General features: G+C 41.6%; 9 protein-coding genes across 9 annotated transcripts; 4 read left to right on the top strand and 5 right to left on the bottom strand.

The window, feature by feature from the left end:
- Positions 1 to 379: 379 nt before the first annotated feature.
- F4812DRAFT_288765 (uncharacterized protein) lies at positions 380 to 3,786 on the bottom strand. The gene is made up of 3 exons (XM_047931123.1): positions 3,246 to 3,786; positions 2,527 to 2,679; positions 380 to 2,263 (listed from the first exon to the last, which is right to left on the bottom strand). The coding sequence occupies exons 1-3, from the start codon at positions 3,545 to 3,547 to the stop codon at positions 727 to 729; spliced, it is 1,992 nt and encodes a 663-aa protein (XP_047785318.1). The 5' UTR covers positions 3,548 to 3,786; the 3' UTR covers positions 380 to 726.
- Positions 3,787 to 9,344: 5,558 nt separating this feature from the next.
- On the top strand, positions 9,345 to 9,867 carry F4812DRAFT_448120 (uncharacterized protein; the record flags this gene model as incomplete). The annotated part of the gene is made up of 1 exon (XM_047935840.1): positions 9,345 to 9,867. A coding segment is annotated over exon 1 (162 nt), but the record flags the coding sequence as incomplete, so codon positions are not given.
- F4812DRAFT_448114 (uncharacterized protein) lies at positions 9,714 to 10,446 on the top strand. Its single transcript, XM_047935839.1, has 2 exons — positions 9,714 to 9,866; positions 9,989 to 10,446. Exons 1-2 carry the CDS (start codon positions 9,772 to 9,774, stop codon positions 10,320 to 10,322), a joined length of 429 nt encoding a protein of 142 aa, XP_047785316.1. The 5' UTR covers positions 9,714 to 9,771; the 3' UTR covers positions 10,323 to 10,446.
- Positions 10,447 to 12,566, bottom strand: F4812DRAFT_448109 (uncharacterized protein). Its single transcript, XM_047935838.1, has 4 exons — positions 12,448 to 12,566; positions 12,266 to 12,375; positions 11,682 to 12,122; positions 10,447 to 11,627 (listed from the first exon to the last, which is right to left on the bottom strand). The coding sequence occupies exons 2-4, from the start codon at positions 12,331 to 12,333 to the stop codon at positions 10,787 to 10,789; spliced, it is 1,350 nt and encodes a 449-aa protein (XP_047785315.1). The 5' UTR covers positions 12,334 to 12,375; positions 12,448 to 12,566; the 3' UTR covers positions 10,447 to 10,786.
- A 260-nt stretch (positions 12,567 to 12,826) lies between these two features.
- Positions 12,827 to 14,471, top strand: F4812DRAFT_448108 (Fip1-domain-containing protein). The gene is made up of 4 exons (XM_047935837.1): positions 12,827 to 13,189; positions 13,257 to 13,309; positions 13,362 to 13,573; positions 13,631 to 14,471. The coding sequence occupies exons 1-4, from the start codon at positions 12,986 to 12,988 to the stop codon at positions 14,179 to 14,181; spliced, it is 1,020 nt and encodes a 339-aa protein (XP_047785314.1). The 5' UTR covers positions 12,827 to 12,985; the 3' UTR covers positions 14,182 to 14,471.
- A 439-nt stretch (positions 14,472 to 14,910) lies between these two features.
- F4812DRAFT_288690 (uncharacterized protein) lies at positions 14,911 to 15,759 on the top strand. Its single transcript, XM_047931122.1, has 2 exons — positions 14,911 to 15,147; positions 15,198 to 15,759. The coding sequence occupies exon 2, from the start codon at positions 15,247 to 15,249 to the stop codon at positions 15,679 to 15,681; it is 435 nt and encodes a 144-aa protein (XP_047785313.1). The 5' UTR covers positions 14,911 to 15,147; positions 15,198 to 15,246; the 3' UTR covers positions 15,682 to 15,759.
- F4812DRAFT_288675 (XAP5-domain-containing protein) lies at positions 15,759 to 17,278 on the bottom strand. The gene is made up of 2 exons (XM_047931121.1): positions 16,250 to 17,278; positions 15,759 to 16,166 (listed from the first exon to the last, which is right to left on the bottom strand). The coding sequence occupies exons 1-2, from the start codon at positions 16,976 to 16,978 to the stop codon at positions 15,837 to 15,839; spliced, it is 1,059 nt and encodes a 352-aa protein (XP_047785312.1). The 5' UTR covers positions 16,979 to 17,278; the 3' UTR covers positions 15,759 to 15,836.
- A 43-nt stretch (positions 17,279 to 17,321) lies between these two features.
- Positions 17,322 to 18,082, bottom strand: F4812DRAFT_464115 (uncharacterized protein; the record flags this gene model as incomplete). Its single annotated transcript, XM_047938313.1, has 2 exons — positions 17,322 to 17,572; positions 17,671 to 18,082. The coding sequence occupies 2 exons, from the start codon at positions 18,080 to 18,082 to the stop codon at positions 17,322 to 17,324; spliced, it is 663 nt and encodes a 220-aa protein (XP_047785311.1).
- An 88-nt stretch (positions 18,083 to 18,170) lies between these two features.
- On the bottom strand, positions 18,171 to 18,798 carry F4812DRAFT_288667 (uncharacterized protein). Its single transcript, XM_047931120.1, has one exon. The coding sequence runs from the start codon at positions 18,788 to 18,790 to the stop codon at positions 18,260 to 18,262; it is 531 nt and encodes a 176-aa protein (XP_047785310.1). The 5' UTR covers positions 18,791 to 18,798; the 3' UTR covers positions 18,171 to 18,259.
- Between the last annotated feature and the right edge of the window lie 3,888 nt (positions 18,799 to 22,686).

The following is a 22,686-nucleotide window of genomic DNA, read 5'->3' as shown; positions in this document are numbered from 1 at the left end:
GACAAATGCTGAATTAACAAGTTACTCAACATACAAGAAACATACCTGGTGCCAAGGTTACCTTTGTCAACATGCCAAGAACCATTTGATATAGCTATGGTAAACCATAGTTGAATTAACTAGCAATTGCAAATAAAATGCCTTATAATAGTAGTAATAGTACAAGTTGGCTCAAAGCCCCCCCCAGCCATCTTCAACTATAGCAATCAGGCATCATCACCTAGAACAATACACTGCTGTAGTGCGTATAAGAAAATTCCACTTATCCCCCCTTCAATTCTGTTTCAGCTGTTTCCGCAGCCTTCCCTCTCTGCCCCTTCACGTACAGAGGTGGACAGCAGTGGACAGCCACAGTAAAAGCATATGCTCAAGCCTCGACGGAAAAACAAATCTGCATGCATAAAGCGCCGCCCAAGATCCCACCATATTTAAAGACCTTCATCCTCTTATCAATACCGCGGGCTCTCGGCTGGAAACCATAGCCATTTGACCCATGCGGACTTCGAAGTCCTGCGGTATATTGCGATGGCCGAAACTAATTATCTTAAACAATAGGAAACCCCCCATAGGGTAACTCGAGAATACCAACTAACGCCAACCCATGTTTCCCTTATTAACACAACCTCGTAGGAAGATACGCCGGGTTATCATGAGACGGCACTTGGATAATGCGTGAGTGCAAGTAGTACAAGGTTTAGAGAGCGCAGGGCTTTAATCCCCGGGTTTTCACACACCTCCGCCCATAAAGGCAGCGAGATCGTCCAGTTCCAACAGCTGGCGCTCAAATGCCACACAAAGCTCGGCGGCGGTCATATCGTTACCAGCAGCCGGCGCGGATTCGGCCGGTTGTCCAGAGGAGGAAGGTGCAGGAGACTCTGCCTTCGTCTGACCCGGAGGAGGGCTCGCAGTGGCCGGTGGTGACACCCCAACCGATCCCCCGTTGATAGTCGTAAATCCAGACTTTCGGGGAGGCTCGCTACCTCGACCGTCCGTCTGTTCTTGAGCGTTCGCCGACTGGGGGCGCTCGTAATCCATGCTATCAGGGTTATCCGGTTGGCTTGCTGTGTCCTCTTTGATCAAGGGCACAATAGGGTCAGGCTGTGCTCTCTGGAGTGTCCTGTCGCCATTCCGGAGGACTTTATTCATGACAGATAGATGGCGGTACCATGGAACAGCCAGAATCCAAATATTGGCTCCATCCTGAAGGAAGCGCATGCCATCACGAACTATCGATTCGGCCGTCTCGTTCAAGTCGCCGGGCGTCAAGCCTTTCAAACTAAACCATGCCACAGTAGAGCAAGCTGTAAAACACGAGAACAGCATAACTAAGGGGAAGTTAAGGACGGCGTCCTTATCCGCATTAGATTCCAAGGCTAGTAGGAGTGACACCACGCTGTCAGCAGCCGCAAATACGCGGTCGACTGTCTGCAGGTGAACATGTGGCACCATACGCCAAGTCTCATGACTGAATCCATCGGTAGTAACAAGGTGAAGAAGCCTACGACGATTGACCATGATAGTAGCGCAATGGAGGAGACAATGCAGCATGGCGTACGTGTATCCACTGCCCATGGTGATGTGTAGGTTGATCTGCCTACTTTTGTTATCCATAAAGTGCGGCGGCAACGAACTGCGAACAGATTCGATGCCAGCCTCAAGGGAAGCACAGTCCTCTTCGGAGAAAGTGGCGCTCGTTACGGTAGTAAGCATTTCAACAACGTTACGCCAAGCCTGGGTTGCCATCACAATGTGTCCAAATTCGCCAACCTCGGAGATAGGTGTAGTCGGCGTCGGAAGCGTCGGAGGCGGTCCACCCGCAAGGGTGCGAACATACACAGGCGTACCGAAGTTGTAACTCATGTCAAGGCACGGAAGTGGCACATCTTTGATGTCATGGTGGGACACGGCCGGTTGCCGACCGGGGCTGCTGGTGAGGAAGCAGTCCAGCACATAGATCAACCACAGGGTGCGACGGAATGATTCATCCTTAATGAACTGGTCCGGATCGTCTCGGTTCTGGTGAACGGCAATTATCCGATACATCTGAGCCATACGAGCGGCTTGGCCAAGATAGATGTAAGCACGGACGGCATTGCGGTTGCCCCATTCGTGGATGATCAGAAGACAAAGAGCCTGAATATCCGCCAAGCTCGGGTTGTCCAGGTTCTGCATGATTATATTGATGGCCTTGACGGCAAAATGCTCGGCCGCAGCCGAGGCACCTCCCTGACCGCCATAACGACGAATCAAGGCTGGAGAACTCCTATACACGAGATTGATGGTTAGGTAAGCCCAGTTCACTTAAACAAATGTAACGATATATTTTCATAGGCGATCGGAAAGCCAGGTGGTGGCAAGGATTTGCGGAAAGTGGTAATTATTGGTGGGTTAGGCGAGACGCGAATGTAACTCCGGAGATGAATGAACCATTCGCCCGGAATCCTTTTTAGAAGTGGATAAGGCGGGTTCCGGGGAATTATGTTCAATGAACAGGAAGACAACAAGAAAATGGCTATGTTTGCTTACCGCGCAGCACAAGTCAAAAGACCGTTAACAATACTAGCCTCAAGGGTGCCATTCTTGAGCTTCTGTAGGAAGGAAGGTTTGTGAAAGGCAACACAAGACGGAATGGTCTTGCTGATTACCCTCTCACATTCCGTCACCAGTTCCGGATTGAGTCTGTGGAGACGGACGAAAATACGTGTTAGTGGAGCCGATCAACGCGAACGAAGTTTGGGGGAGGACAAGGGTATTTGGACTGAAATAGGAGCGCGTGTTGGGGGTTGTAGGAACAAACGGGGTATGGAAGCAGACGAGCAGACGAGTAGACGAGGGCAGAATGGGGAGGATTGGGGGCCTTGGAACAAGACGCTGGAGATGCTGAGGCGAGACGAGGCAACCGGCATCCATCGCATTCACAGCCACCCAGAAGAATCAGATTAGTGGTTGAATATTGGGGGGATGGTTTTGGCCGGACTGCACTCTGCCTTGACCGACGACGCCAGGGGGCACAGATCACCAAGCCCAGGCATATGTTCGGGGCGCGTAGCTGCCGCCAACTTGGATCAAGACCGAAACACCAGGATCACCCAGTAATAATGACTAGAGGCCATAAGGGAATAGGTGCTTCGGGAGGAAAGAGACGAAAGAGAGATATATAATGAAGAAGTGCGCGATGGCCGCCTCGATAGGAAAGACAAAGGGAAAAGAAGAAGAAAAAAATAGAGAAGTAAAAGACAACTTACTTTTCACTATTAGATTGCAAACTGCGCGGCAAAACAGCGCCGGTCGCTACAGGCTGGCGGTCGCTGGTTGCCGACACGCTTCGCTCTCCAGGTAGACTCTCTCGCGGACGGGGCGGCCTTGCTGGTGATTGACCATGGTGGTGAGCCATACTCTCTGATGGTAAGTAACATTCATGCATTCCCTTCGCACAATTCCTGCATGGTGCGCGACCATTCTCGTAGACACACTTCGTCTTTCCCTTGCGACAACGCACACAAGCACCGCCGGCTCTGAGCGACGTGCCGCGGACGACAGACGCCATGATAGATGATAGACCAAAGATGTATCGCAAGTGAAGGAATAGATGATGATGTTGTTCCGAACAATAAGGCGACACTCCGAATGCAGGTCCGGTAGAAGATGATAGAGTGATGGAATAATTGTTTGTAGACGGAGAAGACGGGAGGCGGTGGATGTTCGGTGCGGGTGGATGGGAAATTTTTTAGTTGTGTAAGTTTCGGTCGGAGTGGAGGGGGGGAGGGGGGGGCTTGTTAGTGGGAGAGAAGCCAAGTGGAATAATTGAGGAAGAAAAGAAAAGGGAAAAAAGAAAATGGAACCCTTTTTTTTTTTTTTTCTTGGAAGGATAGAACCTGGGGTGATGGCGCTCTGGCGCGAAGCCGCTGGAGAGGGATGTTGCAGGAGACGGGGCAGGACGGGAGGGAGAATAGAAATTAAGACGGACCAGACTCGGGCGTTTGCGCTAAAAATCAGCGCGCGCACCTGAGCCAACCTCGAGCACTGATGATTTCCAGGCGGTCAATTCGGGGGAGGGGGTGCAAGATACGGCCTAGCCCGGCTCTTTCTTCCTTAGGTATCTCGCGCTTCCCTCTTTTTGCCCTCTACTCTTTCTCGTTGTGTACTTTTATTTCCCTTGTGGGGGGCCACAACCGGGGGTTCGCCCGTGCATCAAGTGCTCACCAGACGCGTTTGTGAATGACTTTATTTTATCGGTCAACCCTTTTTTTTGGTATTCTATTAAGTTTCATTTAACTAGGTGGTTTGATATGGAAGCATTCAAATGATAGCGTGCATCAAAGTATTATGGGAAATTAAAGAGTGATATTTTCGTTGCCAAACAAGTTGTTTTTTTCTTCTTTCTTTTTTTTCTGTGATCGACCGGAGACAGACTGATGAAATCCCTAGACTCAAACATCTTTTCCCTGGAGGGGGCTTTTTTCGGCTCCACGGCTCCCGGCGCTGGTCGTCTCTTTCGCGTGGGAGTTTACCAATTTGGCTAGGCAATGGTACGGGGCTATGCCGTACTGTCTATACATACTGTGACAGCGCAATGCGGGAAGGGAGGCGTGAACACGTAACTTCGTAATCCGTCCTCGCCCGTGTATTTTTGCTCTACCTTTTTTATTTTTATTTTTCGCCTCGTCTCGCCTCTTTCCTGACGATTGCAACTAACATATTAAAGAATATATATATAACAATGGCATACTCTCGCAAATTGTTATTCTCGATGGGAATGAAGTGTCCCTCCCTTAAATCAAGTTAGGTAATCTTAGTTGAGTGGGTTTATTTCATTTTGCTTGTTTCGTTACCGCTTTCAAAGATAAATCCGAAATGGACAATTCGGCAAGCCGACCGAGCTCCTATTACGTACGCTACTTTTTAAACCTCGGAGACGGATGACGGGAGAAAATAGAAAGCTTAACCTGATGCGCTTTGACTAGATACGCACCTAATGTGCGGAAGAAAGAAAGAAAGAGAGGAAGGAAAAAAAAAAAAAAAAAAAAAGGAGCACACGCCTCTTTTGCCTCTGTGCGAGTAACTCGGACAAGTGACTAAACTAGCACAAATAAAATACTTCATACTGTGAATGCGGACTCGGGGTCTAGAGCGGCGGGTGGGCTGGGGCATTTTCGGAGTGTCGGTCCCTGTTTTACTGCCTACCAACAAATTTCAACCAGCCTCCTAATCTAAAGTTACCTCCCGAGAATGTCCTTTTTTAATCAGGTTGATTGTCTGGTGAGCTGATAGGCACCCCGTGTCGTTATATTATTATATTATGCTGTCAAACCTTCATTTTAAGGAAGAAAGGGGAAAATAGCATTCGGGATATTTAACCCCTGGCGCCATCGAGATTCGCAAATACGTAGGTGAATATTATTTAATCCGCCGCTACAGCCAACGCCTCCAAGCTTTAAAGCTCCAAGCTGGAGAAAATATACCGCTACGTATTTGTTCCGAGGACGTACTCGTTTCAATCGGTTCGTCTTACCCACCCGGTATGCCACAGGAAAAACGATAGTATCGTTAATATGTTTCGGGGGTTGTTATTCGGCTGACGAAGCCATTGAATCGGTTAGCCGGGGCTGACTGGATGCAACCTCGACCAGGCAACCCAACCCCGCCACGTTGGCTATTACTTGAAAATTCCGCCGGCCGTCGTCCTATGCGCAGCCCATCATGTCGTGCGTGTTACAGGCCACTGGAAGGGTACACACGGGACGGGAAACCTCCCACTGGTCACGCATTGCTGACCGAGATGGGGCCGCCTCGCCGTCGCCGAAACGTAGAATAGGGGTTTAAATTATGCCTACTGCCTACTTAGGTATATGACCAAACTCTATCAAGTTTTGCTTACCTGTTCTATAAATAATAAAGATACCTGCCTACCTGCATAGGACATATATAACCTAACCTACCACTCTGGGTACGCTACCTATCCTACACTCGGGATATCCGGGCGGCGGATAGTCCGAAGCGGAGATGGTTCGATGACTGGGTGACACTCACCTGCAGTGCCATGTGCACGCAATCATGGTCATCCCTATCCTCTTTGGTTTTACTCTAATGTCGGCACCGGACTCGTTTGGTGCATTTTCCGTCCGACCTTACATACAAATAAGTACCCTCCTCCCGTCGCGGTATGAATACAGCACGAGATCATGCGACGCCGCTTGCGCGTAATCGTTTAGAGAGTTAACCCTAGGATTTTATATCTACGTCTAACCCGATACTTAAGGATGTGCCAAGTCAAATGCTCCCGACACTGTCATCCTACAACGCCCTTCTCAACACAAACATTCTCTACTCTACCTCCGACCCCCCTCCTCGGGCAGACATGTATCTGGCCAACTAGGAACTTGATTAGCTTACCTAGGTTTCTTTTTTGTACTATCGCCCAACGGGTAAGAAACATAGTCTCAACCCACTACCACATAACTATGGCAGCGCACTTAGTTAAGGGAAGATAAAGTTGTAAAGCATAGAATTCAATAGAGATTGGTCGACGTAAAATCCCACAACACTACTTCGTACGTATGCCGGTACATATATGTACCTAGGTAATGTACCTACTAGTACCTAAAGCCAAGATTCGCAGGGTTCCATGGATAGGTAGGCAGGTGTTCGATAAATTCCTATGATCCTTTTCCGTTCTTGATCCCCGCTCGTACCTAGTTTCAATCCTCCGGAAGGCGGTGGAACCACCGATTTTCCGATAGTTTTCCTTGGACGTCCAGGACGTCATAGCACTACAAGTAGCAAAACCTGGGTAGACTGGTAGTGGATATCATACACTACCGTTGAACCTAAGCAGAGCCGGTGCGGGATGTGAAAATGCACCTCGAATACGCCAATCGCCGTCTGGCACCCTAAATATAGACCGTGCAGTTGTGCGCGCGTGTTTCGGGAACTTGGTATTGAAGAAAAGAAGGAAGCTCGTCAGCTCGCTCCGCTATGCGTGAGACGTGAGATTCACGTTGTAAGATGAGTAACCTCCATTCACCTTAGGTAAGTTTACCTAGGTACCGAATAACTACCTAGGTACCTAAGATTATCAACTTTAGGTAGTTCCAATATTTTATGCGATGACCGAAACTGCACAGCTCTTGTCAGCCCATCCGTCAGGCTCGAAAATTAATGGCCGGGTCTTGGCATTCTCAAACTTTCAATTCTGTCAAGCAATAAGTACTATTAAAAATAAATAAAAAATATTGCGATATTTGTTAGAAGATTCTGTATATAATTATTAATTTTTTCAATTTTCTACGATTTATTCCTGTGGTTATTTTCGTGTTAGAGATGGTACTGTTTCTAGAGAGAAATGCCAAGACCCGGCCATTAATTCTCGAGCCTGACGGCCCATTCCGCTGCTTTGAATATAGGTGATGTGGGTGGCCCCCGCGCACCAACCAGCACTGTTCATAGGTACCTACCTAGGTACAATACGTATCTCGTTTGTTGATGCTGTCTCCTCTACGGTCTATTTAGTATCTACAGAGGGGGCAAGTCAAGCACTTTCTATCATGTATCAGTTTCAACGCTACTGATTCAATCAACCATGGTACCGGGTTAGATCGGCCGTTCCTTGCCTGTCCGCCGGAATATCCAACAAGACGATCTGCTGGCACTTAGACCGTTACAGAATTATGTACTGTGTACTTGTGTATTAGATCTAGGTTATCTGGTATAGGTATTCTCATCGTGAATCTCATGTTACCTGGTACCATTAAATACATAGTAGGTACCTAAGGTACTATGTACGGCTTATTGGTACCTATGGTCCTATGCTACAAATACCTAATGATGATGAAAGGCTCCATTAGGTGCCCACTTCTTCTAATTTAGCCTCCACGCCTCCTACTACCTACTGCAATGCTCTCCAAACCCGGCGCCTGGCGTCATATCCTTTTTCTTTTTCCCTTTTTTTTTTTTCATTTTCTCGGCCGCAACGGATTAAAAGGGGGCGGGCCGGATCCTTTATCTTGAAATTTTCTACACCCCTATCTAGCCCCGTCCACACTACAAGGCAAGCAAAAAGGAGATGCGGGATTAGAAGTCCTTGGCGACGCTTCGGTCAGGATTTAATAGACAGTCAATCGGATTGGATTACGCTGTCAACGTAACGTGCAAGGCTTTCGGCCGAGCCTTTTTTTTTTTTTTTTCTGCAAACCTCTATCGTGTAGCGATATTTAAAGAGCGCCAGAGATTCAGAAATGATGCCGAGTTCCCGATCTACACGCACCATTGATTTGGATAAAAGAGAAATTCAAAAATGTTTGTGCAACGATTCTACTCGAATCTAGGCGTCCCCGCAGTACATCTGTGTCTTACTGAATACGGGTAGTTTATTAGTTTATAAATGCTCATATAGGCACCTAGATGAACCTAATTTTATGCCTGTATAAGTTCGTTAAAAGGCTAGGTAGGTACCGGCGATGGAATGTCCGCATTCATCCCGGCTGGTACCTCCTATAGATTGTCAGCGCGGAAGGCGCAGCTGATCCGATCTACACTATTTCGGTAACTACATATGTACGTACCTAACCCTATAGGTAAGAGGTAACCTCTCGGTATGTAACTTCCACTGTCTGCTACCTAAATACTACACGTTTGGCCACTGAACTATGTGCGAGGCCGTTCTTACTATATACCTACCAAACATAGCCAACCTGCGAGAGATGTCCAGGGCTAGGTATTATAATCAAGTTATAATAGGTTATCCAGATTAGCTTCTTGATATTACATTAGCTTTATCATGCCGTTGATTGCATCTGTAACCATTTAGGGGTGTAGACTGTCTCCATCATGGCTTGGTTTCCCGCTCCGTAACGGTCGGGGAGGCTGATAGATCTTGTTGCACACCGGAATATATAGCTTTAAAGGGCCGGGGGATTACTTGCACCGTTAGTTCTCTTGCTAACTTAGGTACCTTGAGTAAATACTAAGCGTTTCTCTACTGTTATAGACGACGACAGCTTAGCCCTTTGCTCTGACTACTAAACTATGAATGAGCCAAAGCCGTCTCCTTCCATCTCATCCTATTAAAACCCTTCTAGTTTATTTCTTATAGGGGACTTCATAGTGAAATGTCTAGGTCTGGATAAGTCTAGGCGAGCCGTTCTACTCGTCGTCGGTAAGAATTAGTTGTGTGTAAATATCTAATGTAATTGGGGATATAAACTCGTTAAAAGATTCCGGTAACAAGCATCATCATCATCATGCAGGTTGGTGGCTAGGTGCTTACTGCTCAACCCAGTCCCCAAACCTGGCTATTTCGCCGAGCCTGCATGTCTTATTAGCTGAACGGATACCCCGCGACCTCAACCCCCATACTGATTGCAGGGAGGGATAGAACAAAATAAAACGAATATAATTATCAAATTGACGGCCTCATATGGAAGTAGTTTTAATCGCTCTCTGGGGGCTCGAGTTAGGTAATTGACTCTCATTCAGCTTCACGTCTCTCGTAACCCGCTTCCTCGCCTGAAATCAATGGATTACCAGCAAGCGCCGATGCCATCGTACTCGGCACCACCCTCAGCTTCGGCCCCGCTGCCTTCGGGTCCACCACAATTGCCGCCAGATCCTAAGTTTGAACAGCCGGTCTCTACACCTTTCGAGGGAACAGACCTACAATCGATAAGGACGGCCTCCGAATCCTCCCTCGCAGAGTATGTGTCACAATACAAGAAGCGACGATATGATGATCCAGCCAGCGAGCGTCGCCTCCAAGCACAGCAGAGCATCGTCATGAGTGACTTGCAGCTATTGCGGAGCGAAGTATCGGATTTAGCCAAGGCGGTCGAGGCACATAGATGGCGACGGTGGCTTTTAGGTGGTTTAGTGTAAGTTCCCGCCATACAGATGCCAAATTATGCCATGGAATCTCTTCCCTCCTATCTCGAATACCAGCGGCATGACACATGGACCGACTACTTTTCGTCTATGGTTTCTCATACAGGTGCAGGGCGTCTTTCATCCCCGCCATCCGTAGGGTCTTTCGTCGTTCGTCGAAAGACGAGGAGTCTAACGACACCGAGTATGCCTTCAAAAGAAGCAAGGGTCTCATTGCTCGCATCTTGGATTCCGTTCACGGTAAAGGCAAGTTTGCCTCAGTAGCCTTCTTTGTATTGGCTATTCTTTATGTATTTCAGAGCGAGGTATCGATGCGTGTGGCTAGAACCGTGTCGAAACGTCTAAAACGGCTCATGGGCAAAATCGAAAGGGGAGATCAGAGCCTTGGAGAGGACGATATAAAACTACTCAAGGGTTGGCGTTGGCGGGTATTGCTATGGCAGTAGTTTAACATAGGGCAACAGAGTGTAAGCTTCATCGAAAGCTTCCCATATTGTATCCTCAGTAGCTAGGTTAGATATAAAAGCACCCGCTATCTAATTGTACTGATATTGACCAATCATTACTATCACGATATTTCTCGTGTACACCATATAAGATGTCAATACTGAGCCTTATAGTGTACAACTCTTTTTCTTCTTCTTCTTTTCTTCTTTTTTTTTTAGATATGTGTCATGACATCCTACTGCTGTATCAGGATAAACGCACTGGACTAGGCACACGCAGGATGGTAACCTGTCTACCAAGGTCGATCCTCTCCGAAGGATTCAAATACGGGATCCAGGAAAATAGGTGTATGTGTCCGAATTTGACAGTTGTTACTTCATTAAACCATATCCCGTTAATTATTTTCATTTTCACCAGGGTATCTAAGCCACATAATACGCAGTCCTGCAAATCAAAATGGTACCTAGTAGACACCATTGCGGTCGCCGTCGTTGCTAATGAAATTGCCCAACTGGAGCTGGGTCATATTTTCTCTCACGCCTGCGACATCGCCAGCCACCTTCAGAATACCCTGCTGCAACTCCCTAAGCACAGCGCTAAGCTCTTGGGCTTTCTCGTTGGGGCCAGATGGCGCCCCATTCTTGTTAGCCATCATCTTCTGCAACTGCTCTACCAAGTTATCGGAGACGCCATGCATGTGCATCTCAATCTCAGTCATATTTCGGTCGTATCTCTTAACTTGATCTTCCATGTCATCTGCCGCCTTAGAGAAAAAGCTGACTAGATCCTGCCCGTCCGCCTCCGCGTTCGCCGTGCCTGCCGACTGCTGCCTAGGGGACCATATCCCGGCTGTGTGGTACTGTTCAGGCAACTTCAAGTTATCGATGGCTCGGAAACTTAGGCGGGCATGATCCACATCTTGAGCGACCAAACCGCGGGCTGCATCGATAGCCTGAGCAGCCGATGCCAGTGCACTATGCGCGCTCTCGTACTTTTTGGCAACAAAACTGACATCGCTAGGGATGCTTTCGAGCATCTCCTTATGACCAGGCATGAATGAGTCCACTTCGTCCTTATTCCGCATTTGCTGCTGGATGAACATGTCGACACTCTCTATTTTCTTCTGCAGATCTTCCTGGAGGTCATTAAACCTCGTGGTTCCCTTGAGGTTGCTTATATCGATACGCACACCGGGAACTGTCTGTTGGGTGGACGATTGGCCCATGGTCAGGCCAAGGCCAAGGGAATTGCCCAGACCTAGGCCTGGTTGTTGTGGTTGGGATTGAGCCTTTTGATTAGCAGCACTGGATTGAGTTAATACAAAAAGTTGAAATGAGATATGAGTTACTTAAGCTTACAATAAAGACGATACCCCGCTGCTTGCCGCTGGCTGTGAAAGCTTCGTAGTACTACCGAACAGCCCCCCAGAAGCTCCAGTTCCCGTAGATGTCGACTGGCCGGTTGTGCTGCCGCCGAATAGTCCGGTGGCGGGCTGTATCGGAGCCTGCGCCTGCGCCTGCGTTTGAGCCTGAGCAGGCTGCGTGCTCCCGAAAAGGCTCCCCCCCTGCTGCTGCGGTGTAGGGGTAGTCTTTGCTCCAAACAGACTAGAAGTCGTCTGTTGTGGCTGAGATGATGGAGTAGTAGAGGAGGATCCAAAGAGGCTGCTGGCTGAGGGTTGAGTGGTAGCGGTAGAAGTGGTGGTGGCGGTGGTAGTATTTCCAAATAAAGATGGCTTAGGTGTAGTTGATGCATTTGATGCGTTGCCGAAAAGGCTTCCTCCGGGAGCAGGTTGCTGCTGGCTACTGTTCAAAAGTTGCCTACTATTAGGAATTATTCTTGCTTGAGTCCACATGATGACTTAGGAGGGGTGATGATGCAGTTCGTTATGTTCAGTTTTCTGCACGAGAATTGGGAAGAATAATAGGATGGTAGGTAGACTCACAACAAGTTCGCGGACGACGTGTTGATAGACAAGCCGCCAGGGCCACTCGCTGATCTTGAAAGGGCCATGATTCCCCGGACGTGGAATGCTAGGTTATTAGGTTATGATAACTGTGTACCTAAGTTAGTACATGATCGATACTTTTTTGTCCTTTGTTTGTAAATTTGAAATTTGAGACATACCTTAGCTCGCATACTCAACAAAGGGCGTATGCTGGTATGTGGTTGTAGGTATAGGGATGAAGGTAAGGGTGGGTAAAAGGTATGGAATATGAAGTTTACATGTATGTAATTATCTAATTGTTTTTTTTATTTTTATTTTTTTTTAATCTTTTGCATCACGTAACCTGGAGCTGCAGGGTCGCGTTGCTAGCGTGCTTACATCCCCCATCCCCCCCAGATGGTACTGTGTGCTAATGTATCTGTAGCCTGGCGGCCTAGCAGCTTGTGCCATAGCTCCGTTACAACCATACCTAATGTAGTATAGTAGCTGTAACGGCCCTATGGCAACGTCCATGTACCTATTACACTTTCTTGTCATCCCTAGGTTAGGTAGCTTCGAAGTAACCAATCGAAAACCAATTGAACCCGTCCACCTGCAGTAATTTGTAAACTTTACATCTGCACCTTTACATACACTTTCTTTTAGCTATTTCGCCGTCGAGATTCAACGGTTTACCTATTACAACCTCGGTAGACTTCGAACTATCCGGAAGCCACAATGGATATCGACGACGACGATGATTTCTATGCTCCCGACGAGCCGATAACTCAGAATGATACATCTTACGTTGCCGACCATCATAATGCAGCTGCATCTGCACAGTCTCAGCCTCAACAACAGCAACAACAACAACAAGACGAAGAGGATTTAGAGGAGGGGGAAGAGGAAGAGGAAGGTGCCGACATGGACGAGGATGATTCAGTGCGTCCCAATGACAATATATATATATCTCCCACATATATGTTCGCTAATAGCCCCGGACAAAAAGGACATCGATATAATCACAGAACGGAAAGACGGCACAAACGCGGCCCCGCCTACGTTAGCATCTTCTAGTATCCCTTTTGTATATGTCTACTCACATATGTTATAGCCAGTCGCGATACAGCGATATACGAAACATACCCCAAAGATCAGCGTCAAGCGATACGACCAAGCCTACCGCTATCAAGAAAGAAGATGTGCCATCGCGATCTACTTCAAGCCACGAACTACCCGCAGTCTCTACATCTAAGGTTGATGTAAACACAATACCTATATACAAACCAGTAGGGAAGCCTATCACCCAGGTCAATATTGATGAAGGTCTGTCGGATATAGCTCCTTATTTCGCCAACTACTGCTAACGTAAGAACGTCTTAGATTTGCCTGATAACGATAAACCTTGGAGGAAACCTGGTACAGACTTGAGCGACTACTTCAACTACGGCTTCGACGAGTTCACCTGGGCCTTGTATGCCGCCAAGCAAGACAATGTTCGCAGCGAGTACAGCTCAGACGCCATTGCTCAGAACAACAAGAAGATGCTGGAAGACATGCAAATGATGATGATGGGCGGTATGCCAGGGATGAGCGGTGCAGGTGCAGGTACCAGTATGCCAAATATGCCAGGAATGGATGGAATCCCTCCTGAGATGCAAGCGATGATGCAGCAGATGATGGCTTCCGGTCTTGACCCGAGTCAAATGGATGCTTCTACTATGTCTGCCATGTTTTCAGGTATGCAGAATACTGGATCTAGTGGTGCCGGAGGACAGGGTAACCAGAATCAGAATTTCGGGGGTCCTGGCCAAGGGTTCGGCGGTGCCCAAGGCCAGAATTTCGGCTACGAGCAAAGCATGGGTCGGGGTGGAAGTGGAGGTAGCGGCGGCTTCGGCGGACGTGGCCGTGGCGGCGGACGGAGAAACTGGTAGATCGGACCAGGTTTCCTCATGTATGAGTAAGTATACTATTAAATAGCTTTCGACTAATAATGTCAAGCTACTGCTAGGCAAGACTAGGACCTCGAATAAACGCGAGATTTCGCGTCGCATTAGGTTAGGTAGTTATACAAATCACGATACCCAGAACAGTTACATCTTTCTAGTTCATTGTGGTTCATGTTATCTCGGTCCTGAATCGAACGGACATAGGATCCAGATGATGAAGCTCGACTATAGCTTGAAAGGAGCAAGACAAAAATGACGGGCAATGGTACTGTCAGCGCAATGGATACAACCTCATATAGCATATAAAACTATTCATGATTCAAAGCTAAGGATGAAACGAATTGGATTTGCGATTATAACAACGACTAGGAAAAGAAGTAGGCGATCCCTATGGAGAAGTTATCAGAAGGGGTCCGCTGCAGGATGATATAACTTCTCACGACCAATCAACAACTATCTCCCAGCACGTTTTATAAAAGCATGTGGCTCCCAACCGGACATCTACAGGTCTAGTATTCTACGGTCGAATGAAGTGGTGAGGCAGAGTAAAATTTATGGCTCAAGCCACTACATGTACGGGACACACAATGCCTCTAACACCTTCCAATATTCAACCTTCCCTTCCCCGGTCCGCTTTAGAGGTCCAGGTATAGCCAATGAACAAGGGCACGTGGATACATGATTGTACAATCTGGAAGCAGGACACATTGTACATTCTACTAAGGGACGCCATGGTTATATAGATGGGAAGTAGCCTCGTGATAAGTATGGACTGCGCGATACGCCGGATATAGATCGATATCTAACGCTTGAATCAAGCCCAAGTTTTCCATCGTGACATTGCATATGCTTGCCTGTGGGTTCTACTGCCTCCTTCTGCCTCTTCTCCATATCCCCAAATTTGACCCAGGGGGAGATACACATTCCATTAGCCATCACGTCCTATTTAGACGACCGGACCCCTTCGATAAAATTGATCTATTCCCTGGGCCCATTGGTACCGACTTAAAAGACACGGGCTGCTAGAAATCTGGGGGAACAAACGCCAAAATGGGGCTTTCCAGGGTCGCCATAATCGTCGCACCAACTCAAGTAGTGAACTCAAGTTCTAGCGTAATCGCAATGCTTGCGTTCACTCTAATAGTTATCTTCAGATGCCTACGAGTTCTTCATGCGGTGTCCTTGTCGCTCCATAACAGAACCAGCTGGTTCGCTTGGCAACTCTCCTGCGTATGCCGAATTCTTGGTGGCCAAGCATATCCAGCTTTAAAGCTATTGCAACACCATGCGGCCATCCTAGTAACAGCCCTATGGAAGGCAAAGTCTGTGCGGCATCTAAGAAAGAAGGTTGTTTTCGAGTTCTTCACATTGATGCTTGGCTCCTGCGGTAACTCGTTATGTCTCCTTCTCTTTTGGCCAGGATGGTGGTTCCTAGCACTGATCCTAGCACTGATCTGGGTGGCTATTCGATGGTCAACTGGGTGAACTTTCCGCTTTGTAAGTGGACTCCGATTTTTACTATAACCCGGTTCACCTGACAAACAATGACAAGTAGATCAAGAAGTACGGTTCGATCCCGGTCCCCAGTACCGTGTAGGAAAATGTCAGGCCCGTGACCAGATTGGAATGCTTGCGGCTGCTCAAGAATAAAAGAAAGCATTCCCGCCAAGGTCACGTCTCACTTCTTTCTGATAATCCTTCTCCGGGTCGAACTCCTGCCAGACGCTGGCAGGGTAAATGTGCTTATTCCGCTCATACCATCTCCGATCAACAACCTTGGTGAAGGTTGGGTCGTCAGAAGCTCCCTCTAGACTGCTTATAGCCGGCTGCGTGTTAGAGGCTTTGACAGCTTGCCCGTCTGCGAGATCTTTAGGCAGTACTGACTCCGAGACTTCGGACACGTAGTCAAATAACAGCTTGCCGGTAGGGCCGACAGTTTTGTTCATGATGAAGAAGAGGAAGTCATAGTGCTATAACCCAGTTAGAAATCTATGATATCTAAATACGCAGATCTCGGAAGTGTCATGCAAAACAGGATAACAGAAAAACCTACGTGGGGAATTATGATGTTGCCTCGAACCATCATCAGATCGTCCACTCCAACACGTGCCCATTCTCTCCTAGCATTCGCCTTTTCACCAACGCCCAGATCAGCACCAACTTTTCTACTCTTATCCAGGAATACCCATATGAAGTCTCCCTTCTTGACGCGGACAACGCCTCCCGGGATATCGGTCCCGTCGTAGAACACAAATGGTATCGCAATCTCAGTCAACTTCACAGACTCCTGCCGCATGAGAAACTCGCGCCGGAGGGTTTCTCTTTCGGTGGCCTCACGACGAAGGGCAGACTTGGTTACCGCGCGAGGAACGACGGACACGGAAGTATTGGCTTTGAATTTAAACTTCTTCTCTCCGGACTCTTCTCCACTTTTAGAGTCGTCTCTTCCTCCGGCACTATTCTCGTCCCCTTCATTTTCGCCCTCGTCGTCAGCAAATGAAAGTTTTGTGCCACGTCCTTTGGCAGTCTTTTTCTCCTCTTTCTTCTTCTTCTTCTTTCGGGGGTTCGAAATATCGCTGCCGTCGTCTGGGGTACTGGTGCGCGAACGTTCGGGTGTGTCTAGAGGTGTTCCAGTAACGATAGCGTCTCGTGCTTCGCGTTCCTGTTGCTCGATTACTTCGGCACGTCGTTTGCGGAAGTCAGACAGGGCGACTAAGCCGACAGTATTGGTTGACAGACGCTGCTGTGTCGTCTTATTTTGGGCAGTGAAACGAGAAGTCATGATGTAAAAGTTGGGAAAGTTGGGAGAACATGAATGAAGAAGGGTTGATGCTTTGTTGATTGTTTTGCCCCACCACCAATTCCCGGGGCCCAGGGGGTGGGGGGGGGCCAAGTACTCTGTACAATACTTGTATTGTACATTACACCTTGTAGGTACCTACGTATTCCGTCCCTAAAAACTACCTAGGTACCTATACCTTAGGTATACTCTACTTCTGTCCCTCTCGCCGAATAGACCCCCCCTTCCCCCAAGACCACCGTGATACCTAGGACGGGACGTCTCGCTATGCTAGTAGTCAGGTCTCCGCCAAGTTCGTAGTTCTTCATAGTTCTTCGTAGTTCAATTAATCCTCGTTCTGGCCTTTTCCTCCCATACTCGTAGTGCTGAAGGTGTCTACCAGGTCGGGACACAGATCTGGCGAAGAGGTCGATGATACTATTACGCCATTATAGATGCTAGCACTTCCGTCTTTTATAGCCTCGATCTGGTTTTCTGCGCATGTAGAAGCCATCCCTCTCAAGTAGCAGGTCCCTAAAGGAAGAGGAGGCGGCTTAAGGGTAGTTGTCGAAGTAGGAAGGCCATTCGTCGAATAGTCTCCAGTTATGGTAAATCACCCGCAGCCACATCCCTATGTTTCATCGTTCTGTTCAGAATCGCATACGCAACTTCCGGTTTATACGCAGGAACCATACAACCAAATTGGTAGACACGAGTGAATGAGAACAGATTATGTTGCCGCACTTGTCCTACAGGCGTAGAATCGTCTATAGTTACGTCGGCGTATCCAGCTTTCTTAACGTGAACTACAAGGAGAGTGACGGGTTTAGGACTAACTCGTTCGCCCCCGATCCAGTTGCAAGCAAAGTCCCGATCGCCATGTATCATAGCGACCTGTATACCCAAGTCTAAGAGCCTAGCAATATCCTTCAGGTAGCCATTGGGATCCCTCCTCGCGTAGTCTCCAGTTAGGCTGAACGCCTTTCCGACAGTATTGGAAATATCAGTATGGTTAACAGGAGCGCCTAGCTCTTTGTGGATATCCTCGTTGGCAAGATAGTATAGATATTCATTTCCAGGAAAGGCGTCCAAGTAGCAATGCGCCATGTCGTGAAAAGCTCATTTCTTACGGTAAAGATGAGGACATGCTACCTCGTTCTGACAGAAATCGCTTGCATCCTCACATGCTTTATTGACCTCAGTAACGTTACCGTACATGCCCGGATCCAAATCTTTCGCACGGCTAAGACAGTTGTCAATTCTGTCCTTACAACCTCCTTCACGTCAGTATGCATCAGTAACATTTGAAAATTTGCCGTCAGTGATACCGGCAATATTGTAAGAATTCCCGTCGTGGGCAAATTCTGGGGCAGACGTTTCCTGGACGAGTAAATCGACACATCCATTTATGATGCCAAGCGTTGTGAGGTTCAGAGTCTCAACATCAGTCAAAGAACCGTCTTTGATACGAATATTCTGCTCGTGGATAAAGGCAGAAAAGCTTGGCCCATACCGGCCACCATAGGATTCCGTCCAGATACTAGTCGAACTGTCTCCAGTATCATGCTTGCTGAAGCTTACTGTCCACGCCTGGAGATAATTACGGAAATGTATCGCCGCTATATCAGTGCTGTTGGCAGTGGACTCGGGATTCTGGCTCGCAAATACCCCTGGAATACAAGTGTTACTTCCTTGGTTATCAGAGTCCATAGGTACAATGTTGCTAGTCTCCAGATCCAGGAGACCTTTCGTAGAGACGTTGTAACTGAACCCTGTTTCAAACGGTTGGTGGATGTAAAAGTCAATTGTAATCATTGTTGCACGACCAGGGATTTAGTTCCGGCGAAAGGTTACGATTAATACGACAAGGGCTACAATTAGTAGATAAAAAAACGGCACATTTTAATTTTAAACTTTTATATTTCAAATTTAAATAACTTTAGCTTAAAATTAAATAAAAATATTTGGTCTTTAATTTAATAATTTTTTATAATTATTATTTACGCAATTATATATAAAATATATTTGAATATATAATTTTAAAGTTTTAAAAATTATTTTAAAAAAATTATTTTTTTATAAAATTAATAATATTTAAAAACCTATAACTTCATTAAATTAAATAGTAAAAATCCGTAATGTTAATTTTAATTTAAATTAATATATAAAGTATTTATTTATACTTTTTTTCGTAATTTAAAATTATATTATTAAAATAAAAATATTAAAAATAATATATATAAAATATTATAATATTTTAAATATTAATTAAATATAATAAACTTTATTAATAAATTTATTATATTTTTACAATATTAAACTTTTTAAAATTAAAGTAATTTATTTTAATTTATTTTAATTTTTCAAATATTTAAAAATAAAATCAAAAATAATTTATAATTTATATATATTATTTTATATTAAATAGAAATTTAATATATTATAAACTAGTAATTAATGAAATTATATTTATTTTTTAAAAATAAATAAATTTTAAAATAATTAAAAATTTAATAAATTTAAGTAAAAGTTATTAAATAATATAATAAAAGAAATATTTTATATAATTATTAAATAATTTTTATATATTTAATTATTTATTTAAAATTTGAATATAAATTTATTATATTTTAATAATTTTTAATTAATATTATTTTTAATAATATATAATTTATTATTTTTAAATTTTTTTTAAATAATTTATTTAATATTTAACTTTTAAAAAAACTAATCTAATAAAATATAATATTAATAAATGAAATAGTTTTAATTAAAAAAAAATTAAAAATAATTATTAAAATAATTAATAAAAAAGAAAGGTTTAAAAAAATAATAAAGTTTAAATTTAATACATGAGGCACCACGTCCGAGGTGCACAAAAGCCCTGAGTTTACGAACGTCTTTAGTCTTGAATTGTCTTAACGTTTTACATCTTATGTCTTACATCTTACGTCTTACGTCTTTAACCTTTCGGGTATCGTAGGTATCGTAAGTATTGTAAGTATCGTGGGTATCGTGGGTATCGTAACTTGTAAGTATCGTATCATAGGTATCATATCGTAGGTATTGTAAACATCTTAAATATTGTAACTTTAATCGCATACGTATGGAAGAGATTACATATATATAGAAAAGATCGTACATACGTATGTATTGAAAAGATCGCATATACGTACATATAAAAAATCAATCGTACGTATAAAAAAATAAAAAATAAAAAAAATAATTATAAAAAATAATTATATAATAATTATTAAAATTAAAATTTATTATATATATAAATTAAATATAAATTAAAAATTTAATAAATTAATTAAAATTTTTTAATAATATTAAATATTAATATATAATAATATAAATTATAAGTTAATAATTTACATAAGTTAATAATCCACGATTTTATACTTTTTTAATTGAAATTATTATAATTTAATTATAATATGTTAAATTAATTAATTATATAATTAATTTTTATTATTAAATGTTTTTACCTTAGCTTAATATATTTTTAAATTATAGCTTATATTCCCGTAAATGTTATAACGTTAAAACGCTTAATAACACTTATTTAAAAAATTACCTTTAATTATTATTTAATTGTTTTTAATATTATTACCCTTTTTTTAAAATTATAAAGCTTTTTCTTTTTTAATAATAAAAGGTTTTCCTTTTTATAATTATTTATTTTTAACTTTATAATATTTAAAAAGTACGTAATTTATTTTTTAAAAATTATTAGTTTTTTCTTTTAATATAATAACAAATAATATATAATTTTTATAATATTATTTAAAGTATTTAAAACAGTTATTAATAAATAAAAATAATTACTATAAATTAAATAATTAAAAGTTCAATAATAGTATATAATTAATTTTAATTATATTAAGTTTTAAAATTATTTTATTATTATTTAAAAAGTATAATTTAATTATTTTAAAATTTGCATATATATTTCTTTTTATAAATAAAGCTTACAACACTTTATAAAACATTAAGAAAAAAATTTTTACAATATATATAAAGTTATAACGTATTAACTTTTCGATAAATAATGAATACGTGCGTTTTAAAGGTGCAAAAATAATTATATTTAATTATTAAAGTTTGTGTGAGAAGTGAGCAAATATATAAAAGCATATAATATTATTATTACGGTAATATTCTTGGAATTCTATAAAAACATAACTTTTATAGTTATTTAACATTAATAGCTTTTTACGGCTTATTATACGACCTTTAATATATTTATTAAAATGTTTTAATTATTTTAAAGTAATTTTATTTATTATTTAATATATTATTATTATAATATTAAAATATAATTATTATTTAAGTATTTGTTAATTTTATTTAATTTTAATATTATGATTTATTATATTATATATAATTAAATAATATTATATTAATGGATAATTTCATAAATTTTAAATATTATTTATTAATTTATTTATAAAATAAATATATAATATTTATTAATATTTATTAATTTTATTTTACCCTTAACTTTAATCTTTATTATTAATTTTATAAGTTTATAATAAATGCTTTTTTTATACATTTAATAATTAACATTAATCGATAAAAAAAACTTAAAATTATACTTTTAAAATTAAAAATTATTACAATTTATAATTAAAAATAAATTAAAATAGCAAATTCATTTTCATTGTTAATTAATATAAATAAAGTAATTATAAAAAAATTAAGTTTTTTTTCATAATTTTATTATTATTAAAAATTATATAATTTTAAAATTTAATATAAAATATTTATTATTTATTTTTTTTACCACACTTTTAAAGTTAATAATTATTTTAAAAACTTAATTAATATTAATTAAAATATTTTAAGTTTTTATTACTTTTAAAACTTTTAAATTATGTTTATATAATATAATCCTTAAATTATATAAACCATTTATAAATATATTACTTTAAATAATAAAGTTAATTAAATAAACTTTTTAAAATATAAATAATAATAATTAAAATTATTTGGTTTTTTATATAAGCTTTAATTTATTATTATAAAAAAATTATAATTATGTTTTTTTTATTAAATAACGTTAAACTCCCTTTAATATTAAAAATTAAATTATTAAATACTTTAATACATAAAATATAAATATTAATTAACAAATATTTAAAATTATTTTTCAATAGAAATTTTATTATTAATTTCTTTTTTAAAAGTTATTATTATTTAATGAATCTTTTTATTTTTTTAAAAAATATATATTAAATGTAAAAAAGTTGAAAGTTTTTTTAAAATATATATAAATCTTAATATTAATTTTTTTTATTAAATATATTAATTATATTTTATTTTTAAATAACATTAACTATTATAAAAACTAGATTTAAATATAGTTAATACTTTTAAAAAAGCTTTAATTAAAATGTAATGCTAATAAATCTTGATTTTTAAGTAAATAATAATAATATGAGTTAAATGTTAAAATAAATGTTAAAATGTTTATTAAAAAAGCTTAAAGCTTTTCCCTTTATATGTGTTAAATATAAAACTTGAATTAATAGTTAAAAAAAACTTAAATGAATGATTAAATATATAATGGTTTAAATAAACCTGTAAGTCCCTTTATTCGTATATATTCCATATAACTTTTACGGATTTAATTAATTTAATTAATCTGGTTAATTTAATAAATCTAATAAATTTAGTAATATTAACGATGCTTTCCAAGGTTC

The sequence above is a fragment of the Daldinia caldariorum genome, assembly GCF_022478825.1.
Source record: "Daldinia caldariorum strain CBS 122874 unplaced genomic scaffold F4812scaffold_32, whole genome shotgun sequence".
NCBI lineage: Eukaryota > Fungi > Ascomycota > Sordariomycetes > Xylariales > Hypoxylaceae > Daldinia > Daldinia caldariorum.
The sequence above is the reverse complement of the archived record's forward strand: the minus strand, read 5'-3'. Positions and strand labels throughout refer to the sequence as shown.